Below are 21706 nucleotides of genomic sequence, written 5' to 3'. Positions count from 1 at the left end.
AGCCCATATAAGACTGGATTTGTTGCTCATATTGCTGCAAGGAAGCAATGGCAGCTTCTGGGAGCCACCCCTCCTTTTTTTTCCCCTTTAGCAATAAGTGATTTCTGGTATCTCCAGTGTAATATGCTCTAGGCAGCCCTACTTTAGCAGGGGATTTGGACTAGGTGATCTCTAGAGGTCCCTTCCCATTCTGACAGTTCTGTGAGTCTGTAGGGAGACTACCTGAAAGACAGTAGCAGACTTTACTTCTAGGGATTTACCACAGGCTGTGCAGGCAACAGCCAATTTTGCTTATGCCTTTAAGCTAGACCTGAATCTCTGAGAATAATGTACATGATGATGGCTTTCACAGTGGCATCACATGTTTACATGTGATTACAGCATTGTAATTAATATGGTTCTCCTTGTTGGTCTGACAGTTTAAATGAGTGATATATGTGTGGACCAAAAGAAGGTTTTAGCTGAATTAACAGTTTCCTATTGATATTCATATGTTTACTGAGGCTTTCTTTGATAACTTCAAGCTTTATAGCTGCTGTATGGTTTCCCTACAAAATTATGTATAAATTCATATGAGTACATACATACATATACACATGCATGTATGCAAATGTATGTATGTATTTGCATTTCTTCCACAGTCAATAATATAATATTTTGAGGTATAGTCAGAAAATGTATCTTTGAATCTGCTTTCACCATCAGAACCTATTTAGTGAATTTGTAATTGCATAGTAAGATCCTATGGTTATTTGGACAGTATTTGTTAGAGCACACACAGCAAGAAGCTGACTCTCTTGTACCCTGGAGGCTGAAGATACCAGCTTCAGGATTTCCTGTGGTATCAGTCAGTGCAGTGACTGAGAAATGAGATTTTGATTTCAGAAATCTTGAATCAGGTATGCAGTAAAATGTGGCATAACACTTTTTGATACCTACTTATTATGCCCCTGGAAAATTAACCTTCATTTCTAGCTTCTAAAATTCTAAGGATCTATATTATTTATAATTGTCAGTGGTCATAGTATTTAGTTTAATTTTAAAGTTAAATAAAAATGTTAGCGTTGCACAGAATTTAACTCACAGAAATCTTATATTTCAATTTCTACTGTAATAAGTAAATTATTGCCTAGCTTCTCTGAAGTTGCATGTGAACGTAGGTAAATTACGGTTTCTCACCTGTAGTGCTAAAATGCATCTTCACAGCCAATGAATGAGCAAATGTATTAATACTTTTGTGTTTCTCTGTGAGTATAAATATTATTATAAATAATAAGATTTCACAAACTGTTGTCAAACTGTATTCTCTCACTCCCTCATCTTTAATAAAGTCTTAGTCATTAATGCAATAAGTTTGTGCTTAGTTCTAAAATATCTTGTAACATTAAGGTAAAGGTCAATTCTATATGAAGAATTGTTTAGTTGCATAATTGGTTGACATTGTTTAAGTAATTCTTTCTATTATGTGCTCTTTTACACCCTGAGTTAATAGAGAGCATCTGTCATTCGTTTAAATGCCAGCCCAGCATTAAACTGTGACACCTGTTCTCTTCTACGATGAAGCTATTTTAAGATACTGCTTTCAAAAACTGTTTTGAGTACTCAGTAACCTGACTGTCAGAGTGCAAAAGATTTGTGGTTTCTTTTGAAACCAAAGCTTGTACTATGAGCTCCCTTTCGAGAATTTTTTCAGTTGCTTTACCACTGTACAGCTGTGAATAACAGAGATCAGGATCAAAACCACTTTGTTTTCATCTGAGTCTTAATATTATAACATTAAGGAGCCATTGATCACAGACCTTATTATTTATTTTTTTTTTTCCCATTAGATAAGAACATTTTTGCATAAAATACTGTAGTGAATAGAGATAGGATAGGTAGACCGTACTGTGTAGCTTGACTAGAAAGAAGATCTGGCCTACCTTTCTTTGTGTAATACATTGAAATGTGAGATGTTAGTCCTATCAGCCATTCCCGAAGAAAGCTGATAATTGTCACAGAATCAAAACTGGTTTGGGTTGGAAGGGACTTTAAAGATCATGTAGTTCCAATCCCTTTGCCATGAGCGGGGAGACCTCCCACTAGAACAGGTTGCTGAAAGTCCCATCCAACCTGGCCTTGAACACTTCTGTGGAGGGGTTTTCCACAGCTTCCTAGGCAACTTGTGCCAGTGCCTCATCACCCTCATAGTGAAAAATTTCTTCCTAATGTCTAATAAATCTACCCGCTTCCAAGTTAAAGCCATTACCCCTTGTCCTGGCACTACATGTCCTTATAAAAAGCTCCCCTCCATCTTTTTTGTAGGCCCCCTTCAGGTACTGGAAAGCTGTTATTAGATCTCCCGAGAGCTTTCTCTTCTCTGGCTGAACAATCCCATTTTTCTCAGCCTGTCTTCATGGGAGAGGAGCTCCAGCCCTCTGATGATCTTTGTGTCCTTCCTCTGGACTCACTTCAAAGTGCTCCTTGTCCTTCTAATGTTGAAGAGTCCAGAACTGGACACAGTACTCCAATCACTATGACTAGATTACGTGCTATTGTATGGGGAATGAAGAGAATGTTTAGTCCCTGCTTTCACCAGCTGCTAATACCACTTAATGCCCAGAGTACACAAGTAATAGAAATGCAAAACTTTTATTCACATCTTAGAGGTGAAGGCTGAACCACAACCTCACATCCCTCCCATCGCCACCTCCCACTCCTCCTAATAAAGTTAATATCTGATTTAACACAGTGAATATGTTAGCTTGGACTTGCTCATGAGATTGTAGCTCATCTAAAATAAAGTTGCAGGGCTCTCTGCTCTGGTGCACTTTTATGCTTCCCATTTCCCTGGTTCTAAGAAGATGATCAGATTTGTTTTTAATTAATTGTTCATTGCATTGTAAATCATGCGCTCAATCTGTAAGATTAATAAATGGAAGAAAAACTAATGAACAAGCGCATTATTTTATTTTTCTTTTTGGTGGGCAAAATAGATAATACAGTAAAAAGGAAGAACTGGGTGTTATTTTGCAGGTTTAGTGAAAATATCACTTTTTTCATATAATAAATTGCTCAAAGTTGCTTCATGCAGAAGACCTGTTAGAAACTTTTAACATGGACCAGTTGAATTTTCAATGTGCAGACAAAATTTTAACTTAAGCTCCAGGGTTAAATATAACAGGTAGATGTGTTTGATGGTCATTTTAGTTTATTAATTATTTTCAGGTACAATAGATAATTTTTTTGTGCATTAAATTGCTCACAGACACTGTATTCAGCTTTTCCACAATGTCAGTATTATGATTAGTTACTTTAAGGTTGTTTCAGCACCAATATATAATTGGGTTGTTTTTTTCCTTCTTTTTCATACTCTAGGAAGCAGCCACGGAAAGATAGAAGATGAAAGTTCCTATTCCCAACTTGATTCTCTTGTATGCTACTCTAACTCAGAGCTTGAAGGTTGTGACCAAAAGGGGATCAGGTAAGTAAATCTTCATGTCTTTGATTATGATGTGGTTTTGAAATAAGTGCTTAATCTGTACAAATATATACTAAGGTGTTTTTATGGTGGTTTGGAACATAGTTAAAAGGTTTTAAAAGTCTGCAGTAAAAAAAGTTATCAGCTTCTACATATTTTAGACAGTATTCTGTCATGTGAACTTGATGAAAAAAACCAAAGATCTTAACAACAGATATGTAGTGTGAAATCAATGGAACAGTTCATCTGCTGCAGAAAAGCTATTCCCAGAACTATTCAACTTACTTAAAAAACTGTGTTGCAGTCAGTGTTATTAATGTGAGCTAGTAGATTTATTGGTTTGACTATATACTTTACAGTGAAGATTCTCTTGGAAATTAAGATTGTGCTGTTTTGGTGTAGGCTACTGGTTTATGTAATGCAAGAAATAGATCAAGCACATAAAATTTAATAACCATGAAAAATGAACAGCAAAAGGTATTTTTGAAAGGCCTACCTGATACATGGTTGAAGAGTTTAATTCAGGAAAGAAAATACAGGTAGTTTTTCAGAAACCAAGCAGAGGGTGAAAAGTTTACCAAACAATTTTCATAATGTTACTATAGATTAATTGCATTCATATGCAAATAAAGGGAACAACAATACTGAGACAGTTGGGTGGTTTTGGGTTCATTTTTTGTCTGTCACCCTGAAATTCTCATTTTCCCCTCTTTCCGTTTTCATTGGATAATGAAAAAAAATTATAGGATACTAATTCTGCAAACTATCTTGCTCTGTGGCACTAAACGATACTTAACCCACAATGGAAATCTTAATCCTATGTTGATGGAATGCATTAATGAGGCTTGTTGTTACTAGTAATTTTCCTTTGGCAATGGAGTGTTTTAGGTAGCTTTTGTTGTACTGCTTCAGAAGTCTGGCTCTGATTTATTTCTGTATTCTTCTTAAATCCGTTTCCAACTGAAGACAGCTGATAGTTGTTGTAAACTGGTGCTTAGGGAGGACACAGGTCTTTATACATTTTGGGCAGCATCTTAAATAATACCTTGTATTTTCAATGGATTATATTTCTAACAGCATTATGAAAGTGATTATATCTCAGATATTTTAGTGACTGGAAATGTAGAAGAAGGGAAGGCAAATAAGGCATACCACTATAAAGGAAGGTATTCCTCAAACAAGACTTGAGATTAAACAATATTTTTCAACTCAAGAAAACTGCAATACACAGACTGTGTGCAGGGCAAAGGAGTTGATAGGTAGATGTGTTTGTAATATGATGTTGAAGCCTAGATAGATTTCATAGGTGTCCTTTGAATGTGTCTGGGTAAGGTTGTTTTGTTTGATTAGGATTTAATACTTGTAAGCTTTAAGTCTTGGCCCCTTAATCCAAATTTAATATTAACATTATTGATCATATTAAAGTGACTTTTACAATTACATTCATTTTTAAAGAACTAAAAAAAAGACAGTCATGTGATACCTGTTACTTGGCTGTGACAATACTAAGAACTTGGGTTGTTTTCGCATTTTATTGAATAATTTTTGCCTGCATCCTCTTCCTCTGATTAACCAATGCAAGGAAAACTGGTAAATATACATTTTTATTTTCTGTTTGGGAAAGTGATATCATTGCTATTGAGCAAAAGAAAGAGTGTACTATACTTTTTAAGATGTACAGAATATGTTCTCACCCTGCTGCTGTAGTAAAAAGGAAAAACGGTAATGGGAATCTTTCATTCATACCTTACTGTAACATGAGGTTCTTAATGTTTTTGCTGCATTTGGTCACATTGTTTACTGACTTTAGACCTGAAGAACTTCCACAGAAGTAGGTGGAATGTAACAACATGATTGATAGTGCTTGGTTTGTTTTTGTTGGTTTTTGGTTTGGTTTGGTTTTGTTCAATTTAGTTTTTCCGTTGGGTGCTCAGGTCTACTTCGCAGTCCTGGACTGTTTCTACAAGATTGTTTCTACAAAGAAAACTTTGTTTACTTTAACAGAAGTTTTAGCAAAGTAAGGTTCATTTGTCTGTACTATCAAAATAGAGATGTTTTTTTAAAACCAATGAAACTTGTAATTGAAAGTAGGGGAAAAAAATCAACTGTGTGAACACATTAACCAGAGACAGAAGATGGTGAGGGCATGGTTTACATTGCTTTATTCAGTTCTACTTGGGACTTCACTCTGTCCTTGAAATACGAGCATTATAGTAAAAAGAGTAGCTCAATAATAGTGTTGGCATATTTTTATACTTATGAGATGTTATAAATATGGAGTATCCATGTTTCAAAGGTGTGTTGCTTTTATGTACTTCCTTTTCTGTTATGAATTAAAGGTATGTATCAAAAGAAGTTGTTCCATTAATATGCTAAATAGTTGTCCTAATTATGAGTTATTCCTTATAATTCACTTTCATTGAGCCTGAAAGCACAAATCTCATGTTCTTTATATATATAAACTGCGTGTTTGATGTAAAGAAGATATCTGTCTTTGGAAATATGTCTTTTTTATGTTGTCAGTTGGATCTTTTCTTTTATAAGATTTTTATCAGCTGTGCTAAAAAGATAGTGATTAATAAAAATATTAATTTCTCCATATGGTAGAAATAAATTTCCAGCCACTTCTCTGATCTTTCAAGAACATGAGAACCTACCTTTGAAAGCCATTCAGGGTGCACAGCATACCAAAAAAGTGGAATAATTTGTAGGCTCAAATTCTGGTTTTATTTTGAAAAATGGAAGACAATTCTGGTCATCCGTTGGCCTTCAGGACCAAAATTACAGAAAATTAATCAAATCTTTATTACATTAATAGGAAAACATGCTTTGAATTAGCTTGCTCAAAGCTATGTGACATTGCCTCTAACACTTTCTCTTGTTTGTATGATTCTGTTTCTATGTGACAGTAGATACACCTTTTTTTTTTTTTAGTTTGTATTTTAGATAATTTCTCTAACACAAGAAACAGGTTCAAATTACTCTTTAACATACAGTGGATTTATTTTACATAAATTTAAATCATATAATAACTGTGTTTGTTACTTGAGAATGGCTAGATGAACAGTTCCAGTTACAATGTCATTAGAAATTCTGAAATAAATTACTTCTTGTATCCAGGTGTGCAAAAAAAACACAAACATTAGAATTAAGCACACCTGAACTTTTCCTGTCAATTACATTTGAATGCACTCCTACAAGTTGTAATACCTTCTCAAGCAAGAAAGAAGAGATACTTTGCCTTAAGCTTTGCTGTTCCAACCACTGACTTTAGAGTAGATGTAATGGTTGTTAACTGGGAATTTTAGGTCACTGCAAGGTTGAACTTCCGTTTAGCACATAAGGGATATCAGATGTGATCTGCTAAATAGGAAGCTGACTCTTGCACTACTTCTTGCCTTTTTAAAATGTCTCAAAGCATCTCCCTTCATAAAACAATTCATCTGATCACCATGTTCTGCTTGATGCACAGGAAGAATAAATACATAAAGCCTACATGTTTTGATTCATTCAGTACATAGTTTTACAGGAATTTGCTTAAACCTCAAAAGCGTAGGAAATAATGCTTGGATTTTAGCATAATCTGGAACTTCAAATAAATGTACAATATTCCTAAAAGGTGTGTAGATATACTTTTTGTGAAGTCTACCGAGTGTGTGTTGGTCAGTGCTGTCCTTGATAGCATTTTGATAATGTTATGGTTATACATTTGTAATTGTTTTCCTTGCAGTGACTTTTCCCTTAAATTATCCTGTTTCATAGTTTGAACTAAACTGTAGATATTTTTTTTCTTAGCTACATGGTTTTATATCCTTAGGAACTTAGGCTTCTTAAAGCCTGTTCTTTTCAGGTTCAGTGGTATTTGATCACTTCCCTTGTGCTGAATAGAGTTTTTGCTTATGAAATATTTAATATTCATCAAAGAGGAAGTAGGTTAGGAAAGAAAGCCTTGTGCTGATCTGTACAGGTCTTTTCCCCTATAACATTTATATTAAATAAAATACTTGAACACTGCATTACCATCTGGTGGTTTCTTCAATGGATGCTGAATAGACAAAGGACATATAGTTGTTTTATTAAGAACCAAATCTGTTAAAAGGAAGAAGCTGGGGGGAGGGGAGGGAGTCGGGGTGTGGCCAGGCAGAAGGGACAGGCAAAATATGTATAAAGATTTTATTTCATGAAAAATTATGACTTGGTCAATACAATCTGACAGAATTAGAGTAGTGGCATTTTATACACTCACATTGCTTAATAGGAATCTGGTGTTGCCTTGTATCAAAAAAGGTGAGAGTTGTTATTACTGTATGTAATTCTGTTTTTCTACAGATTATTATACTTTATGAGTTAATTAATATTCTGAGTTCTTTTCTGTTATTGTAATTTCTTTTCTTGGTCAAATTTATTTTATGATGGGAAAAGCTAACAATATTTCTAGTCATAGATTATTAGGATATATATGAGATTCTTCCCATCTTTATGATGAGTTTAAAATCTACAGATGTGTTTTTTCATGTAGCAGAAGATTACTTCTCTTTTTAATGTTTAGCATTTCTGTGCCTTAGCTATTATGAATGAATAAGGGTGGTTGTAGTTGTACTTCTGTGGAAGATGACCTTTATGAAAAAAGCAAGTAAAGAGATTTCAACATAGATATTTCTGAATTGTTTTTTAGGATCAAAATATGAATTGTAACTAGATAAAAATAATTCAAGATTTTTTTTGTTCTAAAATAAGTGGCGTTCTGAGAAACAGATTAGAAATACAAACTAAAAATCTCAAGTAGTTCTGTTTGACAGACGCTATACACTGTAAGAATCATATGCAGACATTTTTTTAATTATGGCCCTCTATGAATTTTTTATGAATTATTTATCATGTAAAAATAAGTAGCTTTTAGAGAGTAATATCATATATATAAAGGATATATCTGCACAAACAAGACAGTTTTACTTTTTCAGATAAGTTTGACTGGAAAAGGAACATATGATCCGTGCAATATAGGCCTTAACATCAACAAATCCAAGATTTTACAACTTATGACAAATGTCATAATGAGAATTCAATAATTTATTTAAAGAATAAAAAAAAAAAATCACTAGAAATAAAGATTTTCACCTGTGCTATATGTAATATATCTATAAGAGTATATCTACAAAAAGTCAATACAGTTTAAGAAGTCTTTTAGGTAAGAAGAATTTTTGAATGTAGTTTACTCGTTTGCACCTAATAATTGAGTTTTCACTATGTAATATCCAGCTTTCATGGAAAAAGCACTTGGAGAAATTGCACACAATTAAGTGCTGAGGCTTAGCAGAGCTCTGGTGTCCAGTTTTTTAATATTTGTGTGTTTTATTTATTTATATTTTAAAACCCTTCTGCATGAGACTTTTTGTCCTAAGTGCACAGTACTATAGAAATCATCCTGTTCTTAGTGTATTTTCTTCTTGGTTCTTGTGAAAAGTTGATTAATGTCATATTTGATTTGATATGCAATGAATAGTGGTCAGATGGTTAAAAAAAATAAATTAATACATATGTTGGACTTGGTAGAGTTAGGTTAATGGTTGGTAGAGTTAGGTTATTGTTGGACTCAATTATCTTAAAGGTCTTTTCTAACCAGAATGATTCTGTGATTCTATGTCCTTTGTTCTTTTTCTTATACAGTTTATAAGCAGAACACTCACATATACAGTACTCCAAGTACACTGAGCTTGGAGCAAAGCATGAACAGCAATTAAACAACATGTTTCTTGTAAGCCGTAGGAGTTTGTGTCAGTTGATATTAATGGCTCTCAGTTGTTGTTTTCACTCTGTTACAGAATGTTAGTTTTCCATTATTAATTGTTGAGGCTTGTGGCTTGTTGGGTGGTTACACAGAACCTGAAAGAATATTTAGTCTATGCCGATCTGATATACAAGATTATTAACTTATATGAGCAAGGATTTTTAAAGCTCCAACAATTAAGACTACTGTTATTACTATGAAAACTTTTTTTCTGTTTCTGTATTTGGTGAGAAGAAGCAAAAGTATAATGAAACTTCATCCTAAGCAAAGATGTACGTACCTTTCTTATTGCATTGGGAGATGGGAATATTTTTGCATCATGACATGATGAAGTGAACCTTATTTCATATGAGAAACGTTAAGAAAACCTTCATTTTGAATTGGCATACAAATATGCAGTCTTGTTTCTGGTTGTAGCTGTGAGAGTGAATGGACAAAACTCTGCACGTTTTTATTTTTGAGGGAGAAGAGAAAGATGAGGGGAAACCTTATGAAAATGCAGTGGAGATAAACAGAAATCCCTGTTGTGCTTTGTCAGGCAATTTTCTTATGTCCTGATCTGTTAATTCATTCTGTATTGCTTCTATTAGAAAATATGTTTTAGTTTACTTTTTGCACCTCTTTTGTCCTTATTTAAAGGTGGTTGTTCCTCCCCACTGCAACGTGTAGTAGAAATAATAAAAAAAAAGTTTTATTTTTAGTGTTACAGCCTTTATCGAAGTTGAAGAATGAATTAGCGGGGTATATCCAGTTTCTTGGATTTTGCCTAATAACTTTACAACTTGTATAGTTTGTGTCAGTGGGGGAGGGTTTTACTTGCTTTCTTACTTGCACATTTCTTTTAAAGATAAAAAAAAATTCAATAACAGTATCCTTCAATATATAGTAATGGAGTCAACTGGGATGAATGCTTATGCAGGCTGGGATGGAGGTCTAGATCATCTAGTGGTGTAAAGACTGTGTAAATGCTCTGAATCCTTCAATGCTTTCACTCTCTGGAACTTTTGCTAACTATCTGGCAGAATACTGAGGCCTCCTGTATTTAAATAGCTCACAGAAGAGTGTCATGGCTTGCTATTTCTACATGGCTCCAGGATGTTAAAAGAGCAATTAGTGTCCTTGAGCACCTTATTTAGTGTCCATATCCCCATCCAACATCCAATTCTGGCAAAGCCATTTATGCCAGTTTTGATATGAGCCTCATCTTCTTTCTTAATTTCTAAAGGAAAAGACCCACCTGATTATTGTTAGGAGAAAAAATGTGGCTTACTTTTTGTGAATCAAGGAATACTGGAAGACAGTAGGAGCGAACCCTAATTTATTTAGTAATGTTTTTAATCTTCGAGAAATTAGTGGGTGCCTTTAGTATATGGTTTTGAACCTGCTTTTTTGTTGTTTTGTTTAGGGTTTTTGTTTGTTTGTTTTTGTTGAGGTTTTTTTTGCCTTTTTTTTTTTTTGAGGGGTTACATTGACTCTTTATAGGAAGCGTATGTTCCTCTTTAAAAGAATAATCCCTTACAATACTGCATGTATCTTAAGCTACAGAAAGTGGGGTGTGTTGCATTGATATTGAGAAATTTTCACTGTGTAGTTTTCTTTTGAAAAACTGTGAAGAATAGTCTTGTTGGAAAGAAAACTAGTTTTGTTAGTGAGTTTAAACACATACTTAGCCATGAGAATTGTTCAGCTCCAGTGGTCTCTGTTTTTTTTTTAAGCTAAGGTCACTGTTCAATATGTCAGATGAACAGCAATGATGAGGATCGTTTACTGTAGGGAAGGTGGGACTATATTATACAGAAAGGAAGAAATACAATTCTGTGCCACTAGAGGATTTGTGCAATAAGGAATGACTGTATCGCAGGCATAAATCCTTTGTGACAAATTACGTATTTTGGAGACACTATGAAACTGTTACTTGTCCTGTGAGCATTTCTGAACAGGATGGCTGGCATTTTAAAAATAGTTATATGACCTTTTGTTGTTGCTAGGATCCATACTGATACTTTTCAGAGACCTGGGAGATGGTGAATAATACCACACTATGTGAAAAGTCTGTGCAGTAGCAAAGGGTCAGTATTTTATACATATTAAGAAATGACTAATGATAGTAAAGGAGATAAAATCTAAAGCCAAAAGGACAGTAATAGATACTCTTACATAGTTCAGTGAGTTTTAGTAGCTGTTAAGAACGACTCTGTGCTTCCACAGTCCCTGTTTTCTCTGAAGAATGGTTAGTGATTTTTTTCACTGATTGGCATCTGTTGGCAAATGGCCTAGAAGATGTAAAAGAACAAGTGACCTTTGATCAGAAATAGCTATTGCTGAATATTCATTTGTTTGAATGTAACACTGTCAAATTTATGTAGGATAATGACTGTGGAGAATAAGGACACCAAAAAACTGCAAGTAATGGCCATCTGATAGATTCGTCTTTTTTATATGAGTACTCAGTTGTGAAATATTATTAAAATATAGAAATAAGAACTGTGACACTAAGTTTTGCCCATGTTTTGTTGTTACACTTACAGCAAATTAAAATTTATGAAATCTGTCCTAGATGAAAATACTTACTGATTTGTTCTTTCTGAAAAATGTAAGGAAAAAGTACTATCACTGCTGCATACACAGAAGTGTGGGAAGCAATTTAGCATGAAAAGTGAAGGTCATCCTCTAGATTGCACTAGTGGAATCTGCTGCCATTTTTGCTCAGACTTTTTTTTTTTTGGTGTCATCATCTTTATTTCAAATGCAAAAGGCACGGCATCTGCCATCACTTTAAGGTTATCTTATCTGTTTCTCAAAACAATTTTAATGAGAATTATCAGACTACGATAATGGTAAATTGCAATACACTTATGTTAGTTGAAATATGAGTGCTCCTGTAATTTTATTGCCTTGCTCTGAATGCTTAACTCAGTTCAGGAAACTGTTGGATGTACAAATGCAAAATACACAGTTGTGTAGAAGCAATCTGCACATTAATTTGAAGTATTCCACTTCCACAAATGACTCTTTTTCATCCTTGGCAAAAAGGAGAAATTTTTATTCTCTTTTAAATCAATTTTGATTCCAATTAAAATAGTTCGATTGATGATTCCAATTTCAAATACAGAGCTGTTCAGGTTGGAAGGGACCTCTTCAGATCATCTAGTACAGCCTTCCTGGTTCAAGCAATGTCAACTACAGCAGGTTGCTTAGGACTGCGTACAGTTGACTTAATCCACTTCAAAACTGTTCTTTAATTTTTTTTTTCAATTAATTTAGGTGACTTTTTTAGAGGCTATATGTGTATGCTTCAGTCTCTGACCCTTGATTTTCCTGATTAGAATGTCCCTAAACATCTCTCTCATAGTGGGTTGCCTTGTCTCCCACTGGAAATGTTTTTAGGATGGTAGCTCTGAGTTGCCCTAATGTTGCAACATACCAAGGAAAAACCTGGAGCTATTGTCATGTCAGATTCTAAAATTTTACCTATCTTCAAGCAGCATTAGTTAAAATCACTTGATACCTGTTCAAAGTGTTCTGTTACCTTCACAGTAAGATTATTTATTTATTGGTAGTTATTTGAATTGTTGAATACTTGTGAGTATTCAAACTTTGTGGAAACATAAGCAAATAAACGAGGCATGTGTTATGCTACATGGAAAAATGAGTTTATATGATGTGTATTTTACCATTTCCTTGCCACCTTACTTTTAACTGTAGCTAATATCCTTGATAATACAACATACATGATATTTTCTTGTGGAAAAAGTAATTGGCTAATACTGGGCATGCTAGCTTCATGCACTTTTATATAATTCACTGTTTTGTTTTGGTTTGGTTTGGTTGTTTTGTTTTTTTAAATAAAGTTTGTTAGAGTAGGTAAAATGAAAGCAGTGACTTGGCATATTAAAAATTAAAGAGTAGGCCAGAATGTAAACAACTTTCAAGAAAACCAGCGACATACACGGATTGTCCAGATAAGAAGAGCACAGCCTAAATTAAAGCTGTTATTAATATGATTATTTTTTTTTAAGTACAAGGTTGGCTTATTATTGGCAGTAGAGCCTGGAGCAAAGGTTGACGGCAAAACCGTGAGGTGGTCAAGGAGCAATGTAAAACCTATACGTGTGTATGCATAGATATCTGTGCTAGGAGGGAAGGCTTAATTCATTCCTAGGGATCATGGAGCCTGCAAAGATAATGTTAAGCTGTTGAACAGGTGCTTGCCTTTATGCAAATGCACAGCACAGGAGGAGGCAAAACATGGAGCAGTACTGTCAGACTCTGAGCCCTTTTATAATCCAACAGGCTGAGCCAAGTATGACAAGGAGTCAAGCTGCCTTTTCTAGTAGTGACTGATACATACCTGGTGATTTCACAAGGGACCTCCTGGAGGCCAGCAAACGCCCTGCTTTTGTTGTGTTGACTGTGCCAGGCTACTTTAAACACTCTGCAACAAAATAACTTTTTCCTATTATAGGTTTATTTTTTTGCCATTGGCATGTTTGAAATATAATTTATATTTTTATAATTTGAGAGACAAAATCAAATTTTAGATTCGTGTTTTTCTAGGAAATAGAGTGAGAGTCACTAACAACATTCTAGTTGCGTAATAAACACTTAAAAAATAAATTATACAGCAGAGTTGCAGTCTGGTATGCTTACAAATATGCATGTATTCATTTTATAGTATATTATTTCCTCTGAAGTTTTAGAAAAATTGAACTATTAATGGATGAAGTAGGAAGCTTAAAACAGGTGGAAAGTCTGTGAAGAAATCATGGCAAACCATGTTTGTCAGAAGATACCTTTTTATTTGGACAACTTGCTGTCATGTCAAGGAGAGAAGAAACAAATTGCTTCTGGTTATTAGGAATGAGATTATAGGGTGGCTTATATTAAAAATTTTAATATTTTTTTGCTATATATGTTTTAATATATTCCATAAAAAACACTTGAAAATAATTTATAGAGAAGATTTGAGATAAGGAAAACACCTCTTATTTCTTTGCCTCAATTTTTCAAAAATTAAAAAATGTAATTCAATATATTAATAACTTGTATTGATTCCCTTGAAATAGATGCCAACTGAAAAAGTTTTTAGGAGGTGATCCAGTGATTGAATTCCAGTGTGATTACACTTTTACAGTGTCTACAGAAGCTGTTAGCTCTCCGTCACAATAAGATTCCACTAACAATCAGCAGTCCTTGCTATCATTTGACTAGTATCATGCTATCTTTAATTCAGGGCAAAACTGAAGAACTGAAAATTCATATTTAACATGGGGGACTGCTTTGTTCATTCATGACTTTGTTTCATTTTGTCACTATTAAGTAATGCACATGTAATAAACCTGCCTTTCAAAGTGGGTCATGCTACTCTCATACATGTACAAAGCCAGCATGCTTTGTATGGGTTTGCTGTGAAAAACAATTATGTTAAAATGCTGGTGTTTGTACCAAATCTAGAGTATGTGCTGCACTCAGGATTCATGATACTTCAAATGCCATTGTTTTCAATGGGAAGAATCAGCCATTAATTTCAAATTGTGCTTGAACAAGCCCATTCAGGAGAATTGTTTTCTTACTACGAATGTATTGTGAATCTGAAACATCTATAACTTTCCATTCTGATAAGTATAGCCATGAAGTCCTGTGCTAACTCTAATTGAACAGCAAATTGTTAGAAGGGAGTTGCAACTGTTAGTAATGTGTAGGAAGTTAATTACTGTGACACACTGTGCCATGTAATTTTAAAAGTATCTGATTCTTTAATTGTTTGGTTAGATCAAAGATGCTTTCTTACACTCTGAAACTTTTCAGTTCCTTCATTTTTCTACCCACAATTATTAAAAATAATTTAATTTAATTTGTGGCTTTTAAGCTTCATTTCATTAATATGTTCATTGAAAATAGCTCTTTATTTTCTGTCCCATTTGCTTGGTCTTAATTTCTAGGCCAAATGTAGTATGGAGGCTTTAAATCTTGTCTCTCTCTTACTGAAAAGGTCAGGTATCAAGTTCCATCATGCTCTAGAGAGAAGAATAATGTGTTATGTATGCTTTGTTCACAGTCCGCTGCTGTGGTGAATTCTCAATGATAAGTCACATGTCAGTGTAATTTCTGTTCACATTTACTTCAGTCAAAGCAAAGGTGAACTTTTATGCTTTTTTCCCCCCGTCTTGAAGACCTGTTTAATTATTGTTGGGCTTTATGGTGTGTTTGTGGATTATTTTGGGATTTGGATTTGTTTTCTTTTAGAGTTACTTGGTGTAAGCAGTACAAAGCTTACAGTACTTTGATATTTTGTCAGTTTTTGGAGGAAATTATAATACCTGCTGGACAAGTCTCTGATTTACAGGAACGTAATAGCATTGATTAAAGTTTCCTGTGTATATGAAAAAACAAATATGGAGGTGATAAAATAATTTCCATTTGAAATAGGTAAAAAATGAGATAATATTTAATCTACCACAAAATATTTAACTTTAGCTACTGTTAAATCTAAATTTCTAATTTTATTACTTTACTGAAATAGTGGCATTATAGGTTCTTTTGTAATGTTACATTTTTCCTTTTGTACATTTTGTACTTGTGATGGTTATTTGCACTTTAAGATGCATCTTTCCTTCAAAATACACAGGAAAAGAGTTGTCTGATTATGCATCCTGTGTAGCTTTCAGTTCTGAACCTGAAGTCATGAGTAACAAACATTCATGCAGCAAGATTTAGGATGAAAATATAAGATATACTAATAGCAAATATTCTGAGAGAGTTCACAAAGTTGTAGTTTTTTTTTCAGCAACTACTGACCTTTTAATGTTGGGTTTTGGTTTTTGGGGTTTGTTTGCTTGTTTGTTTGGTTGTTTTTTTTTCCAGACAGAAAAGTCGATTATCCATTGCCATTTCCGTGTTCACACAACTTTGGTTATTTAGCTTTTTATTTCAATAAATGCAGACTCATTTAATTGCCATTAACATTTTTACTTAGTTCTGTTTCTACTGCAAGAACTGTTTATTTTTTTGAAGTATAAATTATCTTCAGTAGGATAATTTATAGTTGGTTACTTAACCTAAACAAGAGGGCCACATTCTGACCCTGAAGATTTTATACAGAATTTTGCATTGATGCGTTGATCACCTATTCAGTGCATTCCAGTTTTCAGCCTAATGTATTCGTATGCATCTTTCAGTATTTGGAAACCTAAAAAAGTCAAAACCAGCTTTTAACATTTTGAAGGACTGCCAACTGTGATTATACCTACTCTTAGATTAGAAAAAAATACAAATGTAATAAAGCAGAGTGGTTCACATTGAAAGCTGAGTCTTCAAACTGTTTTTTAGGTGTTCAGTTAGTGACTTCCTCTCAGTCTTGGCTGAATGCAGCTAGCATGGGATTATGCAGGGATGAAGCACTATGAGATAAAGGGAAAACTGACTTTTTAAAACGAAATCTGGATGAGCAGCTTTAAACTCTTTTTGTACTGTATTGCAGGTCCCACAGAGAACGTCAGTGGCATGAGTCTGCTTCATGTGCTTTATGATGTAACAAACCAGCTACAATGCTAGAGAGAGATAGGCACACAGGTGCAGCATCAAATTGAAGAGATGTTCAAATAAAGGAATTTCACAGAATCACAGAATCATAAAATCATCAGCACCCACAAAAAACCCCACCACCCCAACCACTAGAGCATGCCCTGAAGTAACAAATCTACACATTTCTTGAATACCTCCAAGGATGGTGACTCAGCCATGTCCCTGAGCAGGCAGTTCCAGTGCCTGACCACTCTTCCAGTACAGAAATTCTTCCTAATAAGTATAGAAATTCTTCCTAATTTGGAATTTTCCAGACAGTTGTGTGTAGTGGCCTAGCCATCCTTATTTAAAGCCAGCTGTGTTAGTTTATTTCACATATTGGAGTATCTAGGAAACATAATTTATTGTGAACAAATAAAAGGTGTAACTTACGTATTGTGTTTAGTGTAGTTGAAACATGACAAATATATTCCCCCCCAAAATAATTTATAAAGAAAATGTTAACTTACCAAATCAGGTACTTGCAAGAGGAATGTGTATTTAAAAAAATAAAAATAATAATAATAAAAAAATCAGAGAACATAAAAATATCAATCTTCAATCTGCCAAGGTAATTGATTAGATTTTAATTGAATTTATGTCAATATTCTTCACCTTTTCAATGGTACTCTTTCCTTTCCTCCATTCTGGATACTCGTGTTTCTATCCAACAATCCAGCTCTTCTCATAAGTTTCCTCCTTCGCTTCTGAGTAGTTATTGAACTTCTCAATTTTACAATCTCTGAATAAAAAGTACTTCCTCTAGTTTCTTGAAAATCAAAATCCTCAAAAATCTTTAGAATAGGTTCACAATAGATGTAATCTTTTCAGTTTCAAGAAACTCCATGGACATAAGGAAGAAATTATTCACTGTGGGAGTGGTGAGATACTGGAACAGGTTGCTCAGGGAAGTTGTGGAAGCCCCATCCTAGTAAGTATTCAAGGGCAGGTTAGATGAGGCTCTGAGCAGCCTGATCTAGTGGGTGGTGTCCCTGCTTGTGGCAGGGGTGTTGGATCTAGATGATCTTTAAGGTCCCTTTCAACCCTAGCCATTCTATGGTTCTATGATTTCCTGTGAATTGTATGCCACTTTGTTTTTCTACTTCAGAAGAAGGAACAAAATGACAAGCTACTCATCAGTTACAATCCTCAGGGATCATTCATCTATTTTAAAATAGCCTGAACTTTCATGTACTTTCTCCCAATAACTGATTTTACCATTGCACTGCCTTTATTAAGCACAGAAATTGTACTAGTTGAGCTGCATTATTTCATGAGTTGCCCTAGAGGCATAAATATTTGGATACGTATCTGACTCACAGCTTCCGTTATTGCTCTGGGCAAGGAGGGTAGTAATTTGCTGCTGACCTAATTTTACTAGCACAAAGTTTCCAGTTTTTCATCTACCATTGCTTCCTATCTGTGTATCTTCAATTCTCTGGCCAGGACAGGCTCCCTGATCCAAGTTTTTGACAGACCCCTAAGATTCTATGATTCTATGATTCTATGTGCACCACTTTAACACGGTCTTCCTGACTCTCATAAAGTTGGTATTCGCTAATCACTCCTGAATCACACTCTCAGACAAAGGTCCACTATAGCAATGCTAAAAAGAAATGAAATGGTTATATTATGTATTTTGGTAAGTGCTAGAGATGAGTCAAAGGAAATTACTATGATACCAGTGATTTGGTTTAAGAAAAAAAAAAAAAAAAAAAAAGTAACATTAATCTTTAGAGTTTTAAAATTAATTTTAATGGCTTGCAATCAAATGTTTGAGCAAACGTAGTTTAAGCATTTCTTAGTGCATTTCAAGGGTTTTTCAGAGGAGCAAATGGTACAGGGAACAGAACAGTGAAATGGAATAGGCATGTCTAACATACGGTTCGCAAAGGATGAAGAAGATTTTTCAATGTAGCCATGCATTTCTGATTATTATTGCTACTTTTAAAGTGCATTTTAGTAGAGAGAGTCTGAGGATTAATCAGGTATTCTATTTTTTAGTTTAAATCAGGCCTGACTTTTCTCCTTTTAGATGCTTCTATAAATCCATTGAGAGACTGTTAGCATTATTTTATTGTTTTGACACCCCAGTGCACTATTCCAGGCATTTACTGCATATATGAAAAATTTTCCCTAACATTGAAGGCTGATCCTGTGCCCTGAGAAAACACAGCAGTCATTGAAGGTAGTCCTATAAGCACAGCTCTACTACATATTATCAAGCTTTTAGAAGTACATGAGCACATATCTTGTGTTTGTGTGCTATAGTTGGTTGGCTGGCTCTAGATGGGCCAGACTGGAGGTAGTTCTTCATAACTGTGTGCAAACATTAGAGACCTCTTATGCTATAAAAGCACAGTAACTGTAGGAACTTTTCTGCTAAAGGCATGTTTAGTTATCGTTACAGGATGGCTTAGGTTGGAGTTCCTTTATCTGTGTCTTTTGAACTTTGTGTTGCATAATTCTAGCCTGTGTCTTGAAATATAAGGCTATTTGGTTTACCGTTTGTTTGTTTGTTTTCCACAATGCATGCAAAGTATCTTAAAATCTCTTACTAACCAGCACATGTAACACTGCTAGTCTACCAGTGCACTTCCAGTGTTCTCAGATGTCTATTCTTCAGTGGTAATACTTGGGATTTTTTGTAAGCATCTTCTGGTAACTACATTTAGTTTCCAAGATTTCTAGAAAAATTGGAAAATCCCTTTAAAATACCCTATTTCTTAAACTTGAGCTAGTTAAAAGTTTCTGGTTTCTGTCTTCTACACTATGTATTTCTATGATTTTCACTATAATGTGCATATACACACATGCCAAATCTGGAACATAGTACTCTGTTTTACTTGGGTACTCTTTGTTAGAGTGCTAAAATAGAATGAGCACAGGTATGTCCAATATTATTATTTACTCATGCTAGATTTTTATTCTTACTGTATTTACTGTTGTTATACACAGTGTAAAACTGTGAATTTTGCTTCTATTCCCAGATAATTTTTTCTGTCTTCCAGTATCTGTCTCTAGCATAAGCAATGCATTCACCTCCCTCCCCTTTTCCTTCCAGTCTCCATTAATTTATTTGTGATGTATAAGCTGCTTATTCTCCTGTGCTATGTAAAACATTATGTGTTTTACTGCCTCCTCTCTTTTATTGGTGGGACTGCTATTTTAGTGTATGTTATTATTTACAGCATGATTCCTGGCACAGCTTTGACTGGTTATGCACAAGTATACTCTCTGTAGTACATGAAGCATCAGTAATTCTTCTGCTGAATAATATAATTGGATTTTATAGAGTAGTTTTGTAAATAGAATTGGATAACAAATTCATTAAACTCCTTTTTTTAAAAAAAACAACAAACAAACAACTTTTGATATTAGCTTCTGTGTGTTCAGAAACATCTGCAAAAGCTGCATTCCAGTGTCATTTCTGTCCACACATTCATGATGAAATTAATCTTTGTGTCTGTTACCAGTTTCTGGGAGCTGGGAGTTCTTGGTAAATAAAGGATTGAACATCTATGTGCACACCTATGCATAATCCTTTTAACAAGGATAAAATAGACAAATAGCAAACAACTAATTATTCTGTGGATTTATTTTTGAAAGCAGCATAGTGGTTAGGAAAAAAGCCTGTAAAGGATACCTCGATTGAAATACTTTCTTACTATACAAGCAAAGCAATCTTTGGTAGCATGACATTTGTTGTTTCTAACAGATTTAGAAATTGCAAACTCTGCATAACTCCTGAAAGAAAACAATTCTCAGCTCTTTAGCTGTTATGTTTAGGTGAAATAGGAGATGCTACAGTAAATAGGCATCATTATTTTTTTACAAAACTAATAGAAGATGGAAAACAAAAAACTACAGCCCTTTTACATGGTATTCATTTGGAATTATAGAATCACAGAATGGCTAGGGTTGGAAAGGAACTGAAAGATCATCTAGTTCCAACCCCCCTGCATGGGCAGGGACACCTCCCACTAGATCAGGTTGCTCAAGACTCTGTCCAGCCTGGCCTTGAACACCTCCAGGGATGTCCACAACCTCCCTGAGCAACCTGATCCAGCCTCTTGCCACCCTTACAGGAAAGAACTTTTTCCTAATATCCAACCTGAATCCCTCCTCTTTAAGCTTCAAATCATTGTCCCTTGTCCTCTCACTACACACCCATGTAAAAAGCCCTACCCCAGCTTTCTTGTAAGCCTCCTTCAGATATTTAAAAGTGCAAAGACAAATTCAAAGGCAAAGACAAATTCAAATGTACAGGCAGAATAAGTCACATGTTTTTCTCTAGTAATTTCTTAATTTAATTTATTTTCCTAAGATTATTACGAGTTTATTTATTTTAGTTCAAATTTCCTCTCCCAAAGATTTGGTAAATCGCACAACCAGTACTATTTCAGCCCTCTGCTAAAGTGTGCATCCTATTATCTGTTTTTCTGTGCTAGTCAACTCTGGTTTTAATTTTGACAATAGAAAAAAAATTAATAGCTGTAACAACAGTATTTAAATAAATCCAGGTTGCTCTCTCCCCAATAACAGTCTCAAAAATATCATTAACTGAGGACTAGAATGAAGTTTTGTAGTTTTGTCCACCTGAATGAAGCTGAAATGTTTACAGAATTTTGAAGAATCTGAGGAGTAATCCAGACTCTGATATCTGTGGGTTTTTAGTGCTTTTCAAGAGGTCATTACAGTTAGACTTGTCACTCTTTTATTTGTATAAATAACAAATTGTTTCATAGCAGTGTTTCCTCTCAAGGGTTAAATTAAAAAAGGATTAAGGAATAGACAAGTCCTTTTGCAGTATAACAAGTTTTCTTGCAGTATAATTGTTTTCCCAGTTAACTCCTGAAAAATAAAATAGTGCTGTATTTGAAAATAAAGGCCTA

General features: G+C 34.4%; 1 protein-coding gene across 1 annotated transcript in view; it reads left to right on the top strand.

Moving 5' to 3' along the window:
• IL1RAPL1 (interleukin 1 receptor accessory protein like 1) overlaps positions 1-21706 on the top strand; it is a 703718-nt gene that overhangs the window by 93516 nt on the left and 588496 nt on the right. The window contains exon 2 of the mRNA XM_051608467.1: positions 3358-3463. Within this exon, the coding sequence (XP_051464427.1) occupies positions 3382-3463 (82 nt within the window). The 5' untranslated portion in view covers positions 3358-3381. The remainder of the gene's footprint in view (positions 1-3357; positions 3464-21706) is intronic.

Source organism: Apus apus, chromosome 1 (assembly GCF_020740795.1).
Source record: "Apus apus isolate bApuApu2 chromosome 1, bApuApu2.pri.cur, whole genome shotgun sequence".
NCBI lineage: Eukaryota > Metazoa > Chordata > Aves > Apodiformes > Apodidae > Apus > Apus apus.
This window is presented reverse-complemented; position numbering and strand designations above follow the sequence as displayed.